This window comes from Rattus norvegicus, chromosome 10 (genome assembly GCF_036323735.1).
Source record: "Rattus norvegicus strain BN/NHsdMcwi chromosome 10, GRCr8, whole genome shotgun sequence".
Taxonomy (NCBI): Eukaryota; Metazoa; Chordata; class Mammalia; order Rodentia; family Muridae; genus Rattus; species Rattus norvegicus.
In genome coordinates, this window is record NC_086028.1 from 69,795,844 (window position 1) to 69,812,611 (window position 16,768).

Sequence of the window (16,768 nt, forward strand, 5' to 3'; positions counted from 1 at the left end):
GCAACTCCCCATCCTCATCCATTCCCGCCCAGCCGCTGGCAGCCACATCCTCCTCCTCACTGGGGAGCTGACTGCTTCCCACTTTGTTTACAAATGAGAGTCTTGTCTTTGTGCTCCTGGCTTATTTCACTTAGCAGTGTCCTCTGGGCTTATCCATGCTGTCACAAAGGACAGAATCCTTTCCTGGCTTAAGGCCGAATGGAATTCCTCTGTGCACACATTACCAAACTTCTCCATCCATCCATTTTTAGAACAAACATCCATATTGAAAAGATTTCTCAAAATAAGACATACAAACAGCCAAGAAGTTTACTAGAGAACGGGGACACTACTGATATAGAGAAGTGCAAATTAAAACCACACACCACACACACACACACACACACACACACACACACACACACACACACACACACACACACACACGGGAGGAAGGGACTGGAGATCAGCAGGCGAAGGTCAGCTGACCCCACAGTTAACTCCCTCCCAACTCCAGAGGTGGAAACAACCCGAATGTGCTTTCAGGGATGAATGGACAAGAAACGAAGTCTTACAGTGTACGAGGAGACGATAACTAGAAAACACAAATCCTTTCAGCAGGTTAACTCTAAACACCTCCTCTAGCTCAAGAACTCACAATGACGACAGTGACAACAGATTTTTTTTTTTAAAAAAAGATTTATTGTAGTTTCGACCATTTTAATGGAAGCAGCAGGTGGGTCCTGTGAGAGGTTAGCGTGAGAGGATGCTAATGTCACTGCCCATGGTCTGCGTCCAGACGGTTGAGCTGGCCGAAAAGAGATCGATACAACTCGGTCCTAGGAAATAAAGCAAACTGGTTAACACTGCTTAACTTTTCAAGGTTAAAAATGAACCAAGAAGCTGGGAAATACCTTCATCTGTTTCTTCAATTGAAAACACAGCCATGTAATTAAGAACCACATCTCGGAGCACTTCTTCACAAATACAAGGGAAGGAAGAAACCCAGAAGCAGCCAATCACATAGTGAAATATGTAAATAGTCCAGGGTGGCTGGATACCCTGTCTCCAGGGAATGAGTTTTCTATAAGTTTGCCCTTTACAGACAGGCTCTTCAAGTAAGAAAACAAGATTGAATATTTTAATAGGATATATGAGACTGGCAAGCAACGAGAGGATTCAATCAGACATGGGATGTAGGGGATATAATTTAGTTTTCATACATTTTCTGGGACTTGGCAGTACTTGAAAAACAATGGAAATGACCCAGCAACAAGATCCCAATTACGATCATGTGTGAGGGGCTTCAGAGGAGAACGGGGCTCCTCCCCTCCCCCACACCCTTGCTCTCATCTCAGTCTAAGAAATAGTTTAATTGACTAATTTATTTTTAAAGTTGGATTTTAAAAATTAACATTACTGGGCTGAGGAGATGGTTTTCTGAGTAAAATGCTGTCTATACAAGCCTGCATTCAGACAGCAGTGCCCAGGTGAAAAGCCAAGTATACCCATGCATTCAATGACCTCAGTGTGGGGGGCTAGCATGGAGACGGGAGGGCCACTGGGGCTTGCTGGAAAACCGTGCACTCTTGGTTCAGCAAGAGGAAGAAGCCTGGCATCCTCCTGAGACCCTGTATGTCCTCCTGAGACCTCTGTATGTCCTCCTGAGACCTCTGTATGTCCTCCTGAGACCTCTGTATGTATGAACCTGGATACCTAAGTGTGCATAAGTCATGATTCATACACCACACAGCAATGGAATAAAATGAGTTGAGTGGGGATGGGGTGGGAGCTTTCTTTAGGAGCTGTCCATTTTGTGTCAGGGCTTCTCTCTGGCTATGGCTAGCTGACCAACACTCTAGGGATCCTCCTGGCTCCCCCTCTCCAGTACTGGGTTATAAGTATGTACCCTTACCCAGCTTTTTATGTGGGTGCGAAGGTCAAACACAGGCCCTTCTTTGTACAGCCAGTGCTGTATCAGCTGGGTTCCCCTTCCCCATCTTACTGTGTTTTTAAGGTCTCCCTATTTTTGACATTGGCTTCATATGCTGGGTCCTACTGCCTCTGCCCTTCGAGTGCTGGTATTACAGGTATGCACCACTATGCCCAACTCTACAGCATTGGACTTTAAAAATACAATGATGAACTGGAGAGATGGCTTGGGGGTTAAGAGCACTTGCTACTCTTCAAAAAAACAAACAAAAAAACAAAACAAAACAAAGCAAAAACAAAAAAAGCAGCGTTTGTTCTCCTGCAGCTACGACAGGCAGCTCACAACCACTGTGATTCTAGAGGCAGGGATCTGAGGCCCTCCTCAGGCATAAACTCACACACACATAAGAATTAAATGTCTTAGAAATATAGAAAATCATTACCACAACTTACACTGCTGTCACATCTGTGACCCATTGCTCAGCCTAGGAAATGGCAAAGGGCGTGAGCCAACGGAAGCTGCCCATCAGTCAGGAGGACCAGGCTCTAGAACACTCTTCCCTGGACGGGAAGCAGAGCGGCCCTGCAGTAGGAGGAGGCTCACAGTACCAACAGGCCAGACCCACAAGGTAAGAGTCCCTGAGATCCAGGAGACAGGCCTGAGGCCACACCTGAGGCAAGGGTCCACATGTGCTCTGTCCACATCTCAGAGGAACGCCATAGACTGACACCTTCAGATCTAGCCCTTAGCCTGCTATCGTGTTAAGGAAGTGGGTTTCTGAAGGTGTTCTTGCTGTCTGAGAACTCCTAGCAGCCACCCTGATGTGACAGAAGCCATCTTTGCAACTGTTCTTGACTTGTCTTGCTCTAATAGGTTCTCTTTGGCTTTGACTTACAGCCTCCCTGCCTTTGCCATCAGTGCTGGGCTTACAGGCCTGTGCCATGATGGTGGCTCAGCTTTTCAGCACTCATCCTCATGGGAACCCCAGCTCTTGGTATGTGTCACAGCAACAACAGGCAGGGAGGGGAAGCTAAATGGCAGAAGCTAGCACTGTCACATGGGGACCAATGCACAGGCAGAGAAACTGTGGACAGAAAACAGAGTATTTATTACAGGCATTTTATAGTCACAACAATTTGCTGGAAGTGACCCTAAACTGCCAACCAGCCCTAACCCCACACATTCCCATTGTCCCTAGCTCCAAGCATCTGCCCAGCCCTACAAAGGTGGAAGGCCTCACCCCAGATGCAAATGGACCCCACACACTGCCCTCCCTCAGGATCCCCCAGCAGCCCCGCCCACCCTCACTCCTGAACTGTAACCTATTTCCCGACACAGCCTCTCGGGCCATTTCAACTAACAAAATTAAACAAGGAGAGAGCCGCCATGACAAAAAAGGACAGTGTGAGCTCAAGGAGATGCTGGCCGGGGAGAGATGCAGGGTACGGCACAATTTAATCTTCCTAGCCTCGCCCTGCTGTCCTGTACCAAGAGCCATCATTGCCCCTGTGCCCCACAATGGCAGCACAGTGCATGGGCCAAAGGCAGCAGTTACTGTCCACTGAGGGTTTCCATGTCAGAAGTAGAGTGAAATGCTGAACCTGTATTTTAAAAGAACATCACTTCACACTCAGTGCGCAAAACTGACAAACATATGCAGCTGCTTGTAGCAAAGTAACCTGGGAGATTGAGTCACCTCTGTCCTTAAAATACAATAGAGAGCTGCTGTGGCAGCTGGAATGACCTCTTCCAGGAACATGGGTGACTCCTCCCTCCCTTCCTTCCCATGCCTTCCACTCCAGCTCTAGAGACACCCAGAGAACCCTTCCTGGAGATCCCCCCCAGAGCACCACTCCTTGCCTACAGCAGTTACCTCCCCCTCCCCAATACCCAGAGTCCCAGTCATCTGGACCCTGAACACAGTCAATGACCGAGGCAAAGCCAGAGCCCAACCCTGCAAGAAGAGCAACACAAGCCCGGCGCTCACCACATATTTAAGTGCCATGCAATGTATGCCGGGGTGGCATTTTTTTATTTGTTTTATTATTATGTGTTCATGCCTGGTCACATGTGGAGGACAAAGGACAACTTGTGGGAGTTGTAAAGAAAGGACACCAGAAGTGAGACAGTGGAGTCGGCCACCTTGTCCCCTCTAGTCCTCCAGTGGTGTCCCGGTAAGGCTCTGCACAGTGAACCCAGGGAGATATTGTTTCAAACACAGACTCGTGCTCCTGACCCATCTGAGTGAAGATGAGGGTCTGTGGTCTGAATCACCTCTCTGCCTTATCTCCACACCCTTGCTCTCAATGGCCAGTGGCAATGCCCACTGTATAACACGGATGAATGTTGAAATGACAAAGAATGGGCTGCAGAGTAATTACTGGGACTTGGACCCGGGGTGGAGGGTCGATGGCAGGAGCTCTTCCTTGAATTAAAATTTAACTCACCCTTTATTACAACGTACAAAAGCAAGTAATGAGCATGAACATTTTTATTTCTTTTAAACTGTCATTTAGGCTGCAGAGGGGATAATTACCTATCTCTAGTGTAGTAAGGTTTTATAACCCTTAGTGAGGCATTTTCTAATTTAATATTTTTACTATATTATCATAAACCCTGTTTCTGGAAAAAAATGGTCATGCGGTAGCGGCCATTTTCCATAAAGACAGAGTGCACATGCACATGTGCAAGTGTGAGCAAGGGTGTGTCTCACTGTGTGTGTTCTAAAGGAAGACGACGCTCAGCGTGCTGAGACATTGCAAAAGGCACTGGTGGCTGAGGATTTACATGGCTTTAGTGCATGGTGTGCGCTCCTCACAGGACTGCAGCACACATCATTGTCTTTCATGCTATTTGGGCAAATAGTAGAACGCAGCTTATTAAACCTGCAAATGGCCTGTGCGGGGCTTTCAATTTGCTAGGTCAGTAGCTTGCGGCATCTGGCTCTGAATTCTCCTATCTGCTTTCTGGAAGACCATGCTCCTCCTACTCTGTCCTGGAAACCCCAAGCCAAAGCGCCCCAACCCCCCAACCCCCCTGCCATACCTGGCTGCTCTTGTGGGCAGCACAAAGAAAGCAGCTGACCCACAGTTCCCCAGAAAAACCTGTCCACCATGTGAAACTACATCAAAGTCTCTATAAGTGAGAGCCTCATGTCTTCCGAATGTACCTCCCACAGAATAGTCTGAGCGAGGGCATAATGTGAGCCAGGCACAGTGCACATCCTGTGATCTCAGCACTTGGGAGGCTGGGGCAAGTGGGCTGTAGGCCAGCCTGGGCTATAGAGCAAGAGCCTGTCTAAAATAGAGAGGGAGGGAGGGAGGGAGGTGGGGAGGAAGGAAGGGAGGGAGGGAAAGACAGTTCCAAATCTATGAGCACAATTGCCTTAGATTAATCTGAAAGTGGTTCATTTGTTGCTTCTCCAGGGCCTGACAACCCTAAATACCATGACACATTTAGAGCGCACCCTGACCACCGTTCCTGTCTGCTCTCTGCCTCCTCTGCACAGAGCAGACCTACACTGCACACTACTGTGTGGTGGCCTGTGACCCTCCACACACATTCAAGAAGCAGGGACACTGAGGGCACACAGGCAGAAGACTAGCAATTTTAACCCCACCAGTGTCATGCTGAGCAAAGTCCAGATCAAGTTCAACACCTTGCAAGAAGGCTCCAAGTAGACAAAGTGGGGACTGCTTGTGCAGACAGGCGCACTGGTTGCTTATGTAGACAAGCAAGCGTACTGTGCCTGCTACCCTGACCAAACTCAGCGTCACTGACCACACCTTCATTTTTGTGTTCTGAAGACAGTTTACTTAGTACTTATGTAAGCTTATAAACACACACAGACATGGGTAATCCTGGCCTCGAATACAGCACACAGTATGATAGATTAGTTAAGTTTTGAATGCCAGCCTGAGCTTCACTAGCTACTGTTGAGCATCACAAAGACACAACAGGAGGCTGGAGGCACGGGCTGGCTCTTCAGAGTGCATAGGCTCTCGCAGACAATCCAACCTTAGTTTCTAGCACGCACTCTGGGTGGCTCACAACTGCCTATAAATCCTGCTTCAGCGACCTTCCACTCTTTTCTGGCCTTGGTGGGCACCTGCACTCACACGTGCAGGTTCATGTTTTTATTTCATACACATTTTTAAATCCTAAAAAATAAAAGCAATTAAACAACAACAACAACAACAACACCAGGGAATACCAGAAGTCAGATTAGAAAGGCAACCAAGTTCAGTCACCTGTCCAGACAACTATTCGGCCTAAGAGACTGAGACCCATAGGGATTGAACTCTGCCATTCTATGACTAACCCACTGGCCTCGTCCCCAGAGCCAGGACAGAAGCAAGGTGGACGCCTGTGCCTCATGGCAGGCTGACCAGCTTCAGACCCTCAGCTCTCTCCACTGCCTCTGCAAATCTTCCTGGAAATCTGCGAAGCCCAAGACTTCTAAGGAAGGCCCTCAGACCTTCTGTGCCAATATAGCATTGCTGGTGTAGTCCAGACAGGTCAGTGGGTACGGAGGACTGCATTGCACACTTGGGTGTGTATCCCAGGAGCACATCCAGGTCCTTTTGTATCTCAGGCAAGCGCTGTAACACTGAGCCACATTTGGACTAGCCTCCTACATTCTGAACACAGACATCCCCTACCTTCAGAGTTCCAATCTCTTCTGTTCTATCTATCCACAGGCTCTGATGTTGGAAATACCTACTGGAAGGTGCTTTCCAATTAGCACCTGGCATGTGCCAATAGAACGAAATAAAGGATTCCCTTCCAGTAAATCTGCATTCTATCAGAAAGCAGAGTAAGCCAGGGGCAACAGATATGCACGACGTCTTCTTTCTAGAGATACATAAGATCAAAAGACAACAACGTGCTGTCTTAAATACCCACACAGGAAAAGTAAGCACAGCAGGAGCAGCTGTAATGGTGAATAAAGGGTGCAACCTGGTGTCAGAGCTCGTTCCCATCTTGGCCTGAGAAAATGGCAGCTTCCTCAGCAGTCAGACTACTGCATCCTCCATAAATGCTATCTCTAGAGCACAGAGCAGTGTCTCCTTCACACAGGTATGACGAGCAACTGGCTGTCTTGACACCTCACAGTTGGCTCTCAACAACACAACTAACTCACGGGGCAGAAAGCTCATGTATGACTCCTGTGCACAGCTAAGGAAGTCAATACAGACTTCCCCTTTCTCCTACTAATGAAAGTGGCCCAAACACTTCCTTTCTGATCTCTCCAGGTTTTGTAGCAAGCCAAACCCAAACCAGAAATGAAGGCATACAGACACAGACGCAGAGTACCACATACCATAAAACAAAGGGAATAGCAAAAAGAATGAGGCAGCCTCCCACAGAAGACCAACTTCTGCATGTCTTTTTTTCCCTTAAAAAATTCCTAAGAACTATCTGATGGGACCAGGCTGACAAAGTCCTAAATGATCCAGAGAATCTCTCTAGTATCACTAATCATCAGGGTTTGGATACAAAATGATCCCAGACAGCAAACTGCAAATATGCCAATTCACCACAAGGTGGCAGTATACGACTCATTTCAAAGGAGACCAGGAGCCCATAAATTACCCAGGCTGTCTGCTCTCATCACCATCCTCCCAGAGCTTGAAGGAGACTTGAGGAGGGCTGTTCCAATGTGCTCCTTCAGTCAGGTCAGAACTGGGTCCTTCAAACCCCTGCAAATGCCTTTGTCCCCACAACTCTAAATTACAGCTGGTGACGCGGCCTCTGGCCTGTCACCTAAAGATCAGACAGACTCAGGATTTATAAATGTTTAAAGAAGCAGGTTCAGGCCCCAAACAAAGGACCTGAAAATCTGGGGAAAGGAGAGGAGGGAAGAGGGATGAGGTGGAAATTTGTAAAGGCTTTCTCCTTACATGCCAGTTATAAATTCACTCAACATTAACAAAGACAAAAAAAAAAAAAAAATACCCAGAACTTCTACTATTCCTCCTACTAGACTGGTCTTTCATATCCTTTTAAAGAAAATAATTTACCTTATTAGATTTGCTGGGGTGGGGTATCTTCAGACAAAAGGAGACCTGCTCCTTGCTGCTCCTGTGTGCTCATATTCCACATTCCTGGGATGACTTCTACTTTCACAATTTGACTGTTTTATAACAGATTTGATGTGAGAGAGACAAATGGCCTCACAGAGGACAGACAACAAATCCCCTCACTGTTTTTATCAAGGTTTCCTCTTATTTTTATTTATTTTTATTCTGGAGCCGGGCACAGGGCACTCTGCCTTGCTGGGGATGTTTAATATTAACGTCAGGCCACCATGGCCCTGGCAATAGAGCTGGCCACTGTTCTGTTTATAGTCTCATGACTGCTGGCTTCAGGAAGATGAAGCTCCTGTTCAAACAGCTAGCCCTTCGATGGCTCCTACGGTAAGCCAGGGATGCTTCACCGCTTAGATGCAACTCACTTCCTGGGTGTCAGGGAAGGAGAGGCTGGTGCCCGGGCACACTGGCATTCACACCAGGGTGATCACACCAGCACTGGGGCCCAAGGCACAGGGTACAGGTCTCACTCCACTGAACCTCAACTTCCAAGGGGTGGGACATGCAGAAACTGGCTAACCATGTCTCTTCTGTGTGAAGGATCCTCAGTCTCCAGAGCCACTGACCTGGACAGATCAACTGCATTCCTCCTCCATGCCAAGCCCTTCTGTTAACTGAACCTATGGAAACTTCCACCACGCGCATGCTGTGCTAAACTGTTTAGTGGCTGCAACTGACACCGAACTGCAGATACCAATCACATCTTTCAAAATCATAGTAAAAGGACTAACTTGAGAAAGGATCACCACTGTGTGGTCCAAACTGTCTTGGAACTTCTTATGTAGCTCAGGCTGGCCTTACTATCAAGTCACTGAACTTACAGTGATTCTAGCTGCAGCCTCCAGAGCACTACTGACACTGACACTATGGCATCAACGACCATGCCCCGAGCTACAGCTGTCTGCACGATACAGATACAGCTGGAGACGATACAAATCACTGCCTTCATCTTATTTCCTAACGTATCCCTCAAAGAACTTCTTCTTCATAAACCAGACTCTGAAGAGAGTCTATGCCAGGAACACATCCTATCAGAGCACATCCAAAGAACCCTCTACCCTACAGCATGCTGTCTTCCCACTCCAGCCGGACCAACCTGCAGTCAGCCAAGTGCTGGCCTCAGTCGGTTATATGACTAGCTTTAGGGAGCTTGAGTGCTAAGTGTAGAATGAGGAATTTTCATGTCTTCCCTTGGAAGCTGCTGTGTCCTGCTGGCTTGCATAGCTGTATCTCCTGCTGCCGGATCGAGCTGCGGGAGAAGCAAACGGCTGCCGTGTGTGTATGAGAAAATGTGTATTGATTTCTCCTTTCTTATAAAAGAGCACAAAGCATCGAAGAACAATTGCTCGTCTTTGCAGCACTTCACTCCACACAAAGGCCCAGCCCCCACCGCCCTAAGAAGCAGAAAGGAGAACTGTCCAGGACAACACCATGGCCCCATCTAGCCAGCGTCTGCTCAAGCCATTTCCCTCCCTGGCTGGTGCTCCTCATCTGTATTGGAGAAGAAAGAACCTTCAGCTTTATTTACCTTTTAAGTGGCAGAGCCCAGAGGCTAAAGTGAGTTAATGTTTATTAAGTGCTCTCTTCCCAGAGGGTGCCATGGATAGAACACAAGGTGTGGCTTGGCTCACTCAGGGCCGCATCCCAGGAATGCATACTGACACCTTCCTGGACATGGACGACCCTTTTCTTGTGCTTCCTTTCATGCCAACATAAAAACAACAGGAGCTGACCAGGTTTATTTTGCCTTCAGTGATATAAACAAATGCATTCTACCTGTGTTCTTCTTACATGAGACAATTCTAAAAGCAACCACAGTGTTTACTGGTCATCAGCGCCTGCTTCTACAATAACCAGCAGTCTGTGGAAGGTCACCAGAACCCAACCTGGTATAAAAACCACAGTCAAGATGGCCAAGAGAAAAACCAAAAGAATATAAAATTTAAGAAGTAGGAGAAAAATTAGTGGTTTTGGATCTTTCCCCTAGGTTCATTCAACTAAAAGTGACTCAAACACCCCCTAAACAAAGGCTGGGTATCAGAGACCCCCAGTATCTAACCTCCTCATCTCCAAACATTTTTTTCCACCGTGGCTGTAAGCTATGAATAATGTGGCCAGGAGGTGGCCAGCAGTGCAATGGTCTAGAATGGGGACATGTTTAGAAAGTGACATGGCAGTGAACCAATCTGAGATACAAAGTGTAGGACGCTGTGGGAGAAGACAACAGTGTGCTAAAGGAGTTTCCATGGAGTCCATCTTATAGGGCTGTTCTCAAGAGCAGACATCATAGGCACTATGGAAAGGAGGCTATACTACCTTTAAGTAGGCATGAAGAGCGGACTGGGCAAACCTAGGCAAAGCAACAAGGGCATACACAAATGTGTGACAACACAAACTCCATTTATTTAAATAATATCTAATACAGTCCTCCCTAGAAACAAACATGGAAAGGAGCACTCCATTTCATTCTAAAAACAGAAATAAAGCAGGCTGGAGAGATGGCTCTCCTGAGTTCAATTCCCATTAACCACATGGCTCACAACCATCTGTAATGGGATCCGATGCCCTCTTCTGGTGTGTCTGAAGACAGCTACAGTGTACTCACATACATTAAATCAATCAATCAATCAATCAATCTTAAAAACAATCTAAACAAGGCAAAGGTGAACAAGAAGAACTGACTATTCTCACTTTATAAAGAAACTCTAAGGTACATAGAGAGCACCTCAGATCCACACCACAGGTGAGCAGGAGTCCCGAGCCAAGTCCACTGGCTTTGAAAGTGCTGACAGCGACTTGGAAGGCCTTAAATAAACTATCTTGCAAATGATATCTGTGTTACAAAAGTGCTTTTAAAACAGGCAGACTACAACCAAAACTAAAACCCACTGTTCTGGGGCCAACACCTTGACTACAGCATGAGTACAGCCACTCTGACACTGAGAAGTTAACGTTCTTAGCAAGAAAGAGCCTCTGATTATGGCAATAGATACCATAAGAGAAGAGCCGACATGACAAGAGGGTTCAGAGAGAAAGAGCCACCACTTAGAAGGGGTGAGGAAATTCAAAAAGCTGTATCTCAGGACATGCCCACAGGGAAGAACAGTGCAGAGCGTGGGAGTATGCTCTGGGAGGCAGTCCCACACTGGATGACACCATGCTGCTCCAATAGATGCCAAGGATAGGAATGCAAGCAGGCAGTTTATTCTATAGGGAAAGAAGACAGGTTGCTTTCAGGGAATCAAGGAAGGGAAGTATGGAGCTGTGCAGCCTCTGGGACAGTCATGTGGGAAGGTCACACGAGGGAGAAGGGACAGCACTGAACAACATGCTGTATTAAACAAAGCTCTGAGTACATGAACAGAAGTCTGAGGGAACTGCAGGATGTGGGGACAGCTCCTGTGATGGAGGGAGGGAAGGCTGCCAAACACAAACACAGTATGGATGCGAACAGCTATGCAAAAGCAGTGGAAATGTCCCACAATAAAAAGGCTTTGTAATGAATTTTGTTACTGCATGTTCACCACCACCACCACCACCACCACCACCAACAACAACAACAACAAAATACCAAGGGCACCAAAATGTTTACAATACAAAGTTAGAAAAAGATCCAGATATGTGTGTACTTGTCTGCATAAAATACACAGAAAACAATGCTTTGTAAAAGACAAAAGCAGAGCTGTTAAGATGGCTCAGCTGGTAAAGGCACCTGGCTTCAGACCTGATGAACTGAGTTTGGTCCCACATGCTGCAAGGAGAGAACCAACCATAAATTGTCCTCTGACCTCCATATATACCAGGGTGTGTGTGCATGAATACACACAAAACAAAATGAATGGAGAGAGAGAGACAGAGACAGAGACACACAGAGACAGAGACACACAGAGAGTGAGACAGAGACAGAGAGAGACAGAAAGAGCGAGCACACGTGCAGGGTACTTGATGAACGTTTCTGTCCTCCTTGCAGTTTCCCAATCTTCTTCCAAACACAGGTATTATTTTTACTACAGAGGAAACAGCACTCTAAGGAAGGGGACAAAGTGACAGGTCTGGAATGTGTAAGCAGGACTGTGGGACCAAATGGGCAGAGTGTGAGGGACTGGAAGTTGAAGCTTATTCTGTGGTCTGGACCCTCTGCACCAGCACTAGGCAGAAGAACCACAGGGCAGGTTTGGGAAATCCAGAGATTTGTACCAAAATGTAAACAGGCAGCAAGCAAAGCTTTCCTCTACAGAAAATGTCCCCTTAGAGAAGAGAAAAGATTTACTCTAGGCAAGCTAAAATTTTCTCTTTGGTCGAGATACTGCATTATTCCCGCAAACACTGCAGTAGCAGCAGCAGGGGTTAGCAGCTGCACTCTGGGACACTCTAGTTCACAACTTTTAACTTGAGCAAGCTATTTAATTACTCTACGACGTAGTATTTTAGTCACAAACTGTAGATAATGTCAACCATTCCACTGCCTTCTGATAAGGGAGGGCTGGTGCAGGTCTGATGTGAGTTCAGTGAGCGCAAGGACACTGCCTCTCTGCCATTCACTGTTGATCACACCGGGGTGGAGATGATGTCCCTCACTGCCATCTCCCTGCTAATCAGAACTAGGTGGGAAAAACAGAGAAATAAGGGACGTCGAGGAGAAACACAAGCGATCTATACATCCTAGCAATCTGATGTCAGTGGGGATCAGCATGGGAAACATTAATGATATGTGTGGATGACCAGTCAAGAGAAAGGTGAAAGCTTAGCTACACACTTGCAAGCCACTTTAGCTGTGATTAAAGCAGTGTCGGTAAGATGCTATATTTAGAACCTCCTAATAATTTTAAAACAAATCCTTAAGGAAAAAAAAAAACTAGAACCCCTTTAGCAAACATGTAATACTACTATCCTTTGGAGGAGAGAGAATCTTAAATTATGAGGAGATACTGAGAACCTGGCTGCAGAAATGAAAAACCAGACTCTAAAGGATTTCTCTGCTCCATGTTCTCAGTCCTGTTAAGAAGATGCACCTCTATCACTCTCTCCTGCTTGGAATCAAACTTCAATTTGACAGTTCAAATTCTCCAGTGTGAGAGGCCAACAGCACCAAACAGGAAAAACAAAGGCACAACAGTAATGCTTTATTTTCAACCCAGGTTTGAGTCTGGACTAAGTCTTAGGCTTGAACTTGAGAGTGTTCCTTTGTCCTCTCTGCTGTGGATCTCCTGTCTGTGCTGGGCGCCATCTTTAATGATGATCTATGGGGGCCCTTTCCCCTCAGCACTGCTAAGGGAGGTCAGGCGTGTGGCAACACTCTCCAGAGTATCAACAAGTGAATTATAAACTATGTCAATCCGAGTTAATGCAAAGCTGTAATCCTCTTTAACAGAGATCAAATCACTGCCGTGAGTTATGTTTGCACTGCAATCTGATAAGGAAGAGAAGGAGCGGCTAATAAAAGAGTAATGGGAGCCCTTAATGACGCTGGTAAAAGGTAGCACCAGTTAGAGCAGGGCTCTTGTTCTGTTGATTAGATCAGTGTTGCATATCTGCCCAGACTTGTCTCACCTGTCAGAAGAACCTGTGTCTTCTTAGGAGATAAGAAGCCTCAGAGAAAACATCTGTAGTTTAACCATTCTTGCCTAAAGTTCTTACCCAACAGCAGAAAATGCTGTAAGGACAGTGTTTCCTGGGGTCGAGAGCAGATGAGCTCTCAATGCTGTGCAACCTACAGCACAGCATCCATCAAGACCAGTGCCCGAGTCTATTGAATAAAGCAGCACAATAGACAGGAGAGCTCTAAGAATTGGCGTGGGGTGAGGGTGGGGTGGGGGTTAGCTATGGGCTGGGGACAGGACTGCTATCAGGAGAGTGGGGAACATGCCTGCACATAGAATGTAGACTGCATGCCCATACACAAAAACGGCAAGCCGAAGACAAATTGGCTGTAGAAATCCTATTATACCAAGGCACCTCAGGAGCAACATGGCTGCGATGTTGACAAAGCACTTTACAAGACTTACATTTACAAGGCTTACATTCGTACATTTCTTAAACTCCAGATGTAAGACAATAATACGTTCAGTACACAGAACTCATCACCGAGGGCCCCTCCTTGTTCTGTTTAATGCCAGCTGCTTTACACATGTAGAAAGGTTTTATTCCTGGGGAGAGGATGAGGCCGCTGTTCCTACTAAGAATTTGTTGGGAGTTTTTTTGTTTGTTTTTGCAATGGAACCACATAATTCTAAATGCTAATGTTGCCATCATGTTTGTAAATAAATAAAGGAAGTTACACAGAAAAATGCAATAACCTGCACTTAAAAGGGCCAGTGCCGGAGTTAACCTGGAAGGAGGATCCTCCTAGAAGCAAACATGGCCATGCCACTTTTCTCAGACCTGTTGAGATCCTTTGTCCTTGCCAAGAGCAGAAACCAGAGTTAGTGAAGTTCAGCCATGGGCCCCTTCTCAGCATGTCTCAGAGATTTGCAATGCTCTCCCTGAGGGCACATGACAGACTTCTACCTGCAACACACATACACACACACACACACACACACACACACACACACACACACACACACACGACTTCATACCTTTAAAGTCTGCCTCCAAAGGCCTAGCATAGACAGCAAAAGGCAGCAGATCTCCCCACCTCTCAGTGCCTTGTCGTCTGCCGCAGAGGAAGGTTATGGAGGTTTACTGACCATGTAAACTCTCTGTGGTCAGTACTCACATCACGTGAGGGAAACTCTGGTACTCAAAGTCCATACCAGCTTAGAAAGACCTCTGCCTGTAAGTCAGAGAGCAGCCCATGCCTGCTCTCCTCAGCCCACTCACTCCTGGCTGCTCTGTGCAGTGTGGTGAAATAGGACTAGCTTTCAGGCTCATGGTAAGTCTTGTGCAAAGGCACAAAGATTCTTTTTCTTTTCTTTTTTTTTTTTTTGTTTGTTTTTTCTTTTTTTTCGGAGCTGGGGACCGAACTCAGGGCCTTGCACATGCTAGGCAAGCGCTCTACCACTGAGCTAAATCCCCAACCCCCACAAAGATTCTTTTAATTCAGGAAAATATACACCAGACACGCGTCTCCCTCAGAGTTGGAGTCACACTTACATAGGATATGTCAAGGTCACACAAGACTTTCACTAACAAAAGTGCCCTGAAAGCACTTAAACTAGAATCCAAAGTGAACCTCTCCCAAGGGGAAGGAAGTATGGCTACCTGAGAACTCAGCTGGGCTACTTTGCATTTAAAAAGGTTTTTTAAATAGATCACTTCAAGATAAAAATTCCTAGTGTGAGAAAAGAATTTGTATCAGCAAAATTTAACTAACTAAAGAACACTCCACAGGGGACAAGACAGGGATGCCCCGCTGCCCTTCCACACACCACATTTTGTGTGTTAACACCCGGTGTGAAAGAGCTCTGCTCTTTCTTTTAATGAGAACATTCCCATTTCTGTCCGCTTCAACCAATCCAAATCTACTGACTTCAAACTGGACAGGGACAAGGGAGTGGAGGGTGAGCACTCAGAGGCCCAAACACCTAGGTAGAATCTAATTTAGGCCTCTTTGCAAACAATAAGCTGGAGCCGTTGAGCACCTGCAGAGAGATGGGGCAACCACAGACCTGGGTCAACTCAACTGTGGGCGAGCTGCCTCTGGGGACAGAACTTCAAGAGCACCGGGAGTTAGTTCTGTGTGGCCTACTATGTGGTAACACAGTTAGGGAGGAGAGCTGGGCTAGTGCCACGAAGTCAGTTTAGGGAAGAAACCACTGGGGAGAGACCATCTTTTACTTTACATACGTCAACAGAGGAATATCAGAACTTTCCCTATGCCACCATAGTTCACAAACAATTTCAAAAATGAAAGTAGCTTTTTTGTTGTTGATATAAAGCAATACAAGCGTACTGGAGAAAACCCAAGTACTACAGACACAAATCAGTAAAAGTGTCTTTTACTTCCCTCCACTCCCCGTAATAAATCAAAGGCTTCTTATCTCCTAGTAAGGGACAGATGAGTTCTCTCATAGAATACATTAGCTCAGAGGCAGGCAAGAAAACTACAACACTACCGGCCTCTTCACTCCATGTCGCCCCACCCCTTCTCCACTGGTAATCACTGAGCAGACACTCTCCCACGTGCACACACTGCAGTGTAGATGCACAAGGCCACCGTACGCCTGTTTAATGTTTGTAAATTTTAAATTTTTATTTATTCATTCCATTTTATGGGTGTTTTGCCTACATGTATGTATGTATGTAAACTATATGAATGCTCACACTACATGCCTGGTACCTGTGGAGTTCAGAAGAGGGCACTGGATTTCCTGGAAATAGAGTTACAAATGGCTGCAACCAGAATGGCGCTGGGAGCTGAACCTGGGTCTGTCCTGTACAAGAGCAACGAGTGTTCTTAACTGCTGAGGCTATCTCTCCAGGCCCCGGTTTCATATTTTAAATTACAATGAGGGATACCGGCAAACTTTCTCTCCTCAGTTAACAGACTGTCCTGGAGATCTCTGCATGATAGTACAACTATTTCGGGTTTTCCCTACCTTCTACATATCAGGCAGCATCAATATGGAAATCTGAAATCTGCACTTCGTTCTGTTGTCACAGTGCTGGGAACTGACCTTCAAGGATACAGGGAAAGGCTGTACCATTCCGATGCAACTCAGCCCCTGAAAGCTGAAAATTTTTGAGTCCTAACACACTGCTCAAATAGTTGGCCATGTGGCACCTTTTTGATTTTAGATTTTCTCATTCTGGAGGAAACTAA

At 46.4% G+C, this 16,768-nt stretch overlaps 1 protein-coding gene across 1 annotated transcript in view; it reads right to left on the bottom strand.

Moving 5' to 3' along the window:
• Nucleotides 1–658: 658 nt before the first annotated feature.
• The window catches only part of Aatf (apoptosis antagonizing transcription factor), a 93,170-nt gene continuing 77,060 nt past the window's right edge, over nt 659–16,768 (bottom strand). The window contains exon 13 of the mRNA NM_053720.1: nt 659–818. Within this exon, the coding sequence (NP_446172.1) occupies nt 755–818 (64 nt within the window). The 3' untranslated portion in view covers nt 659–754. The remainder of the gene's footprint in view (nt 819–16,768) is intronic.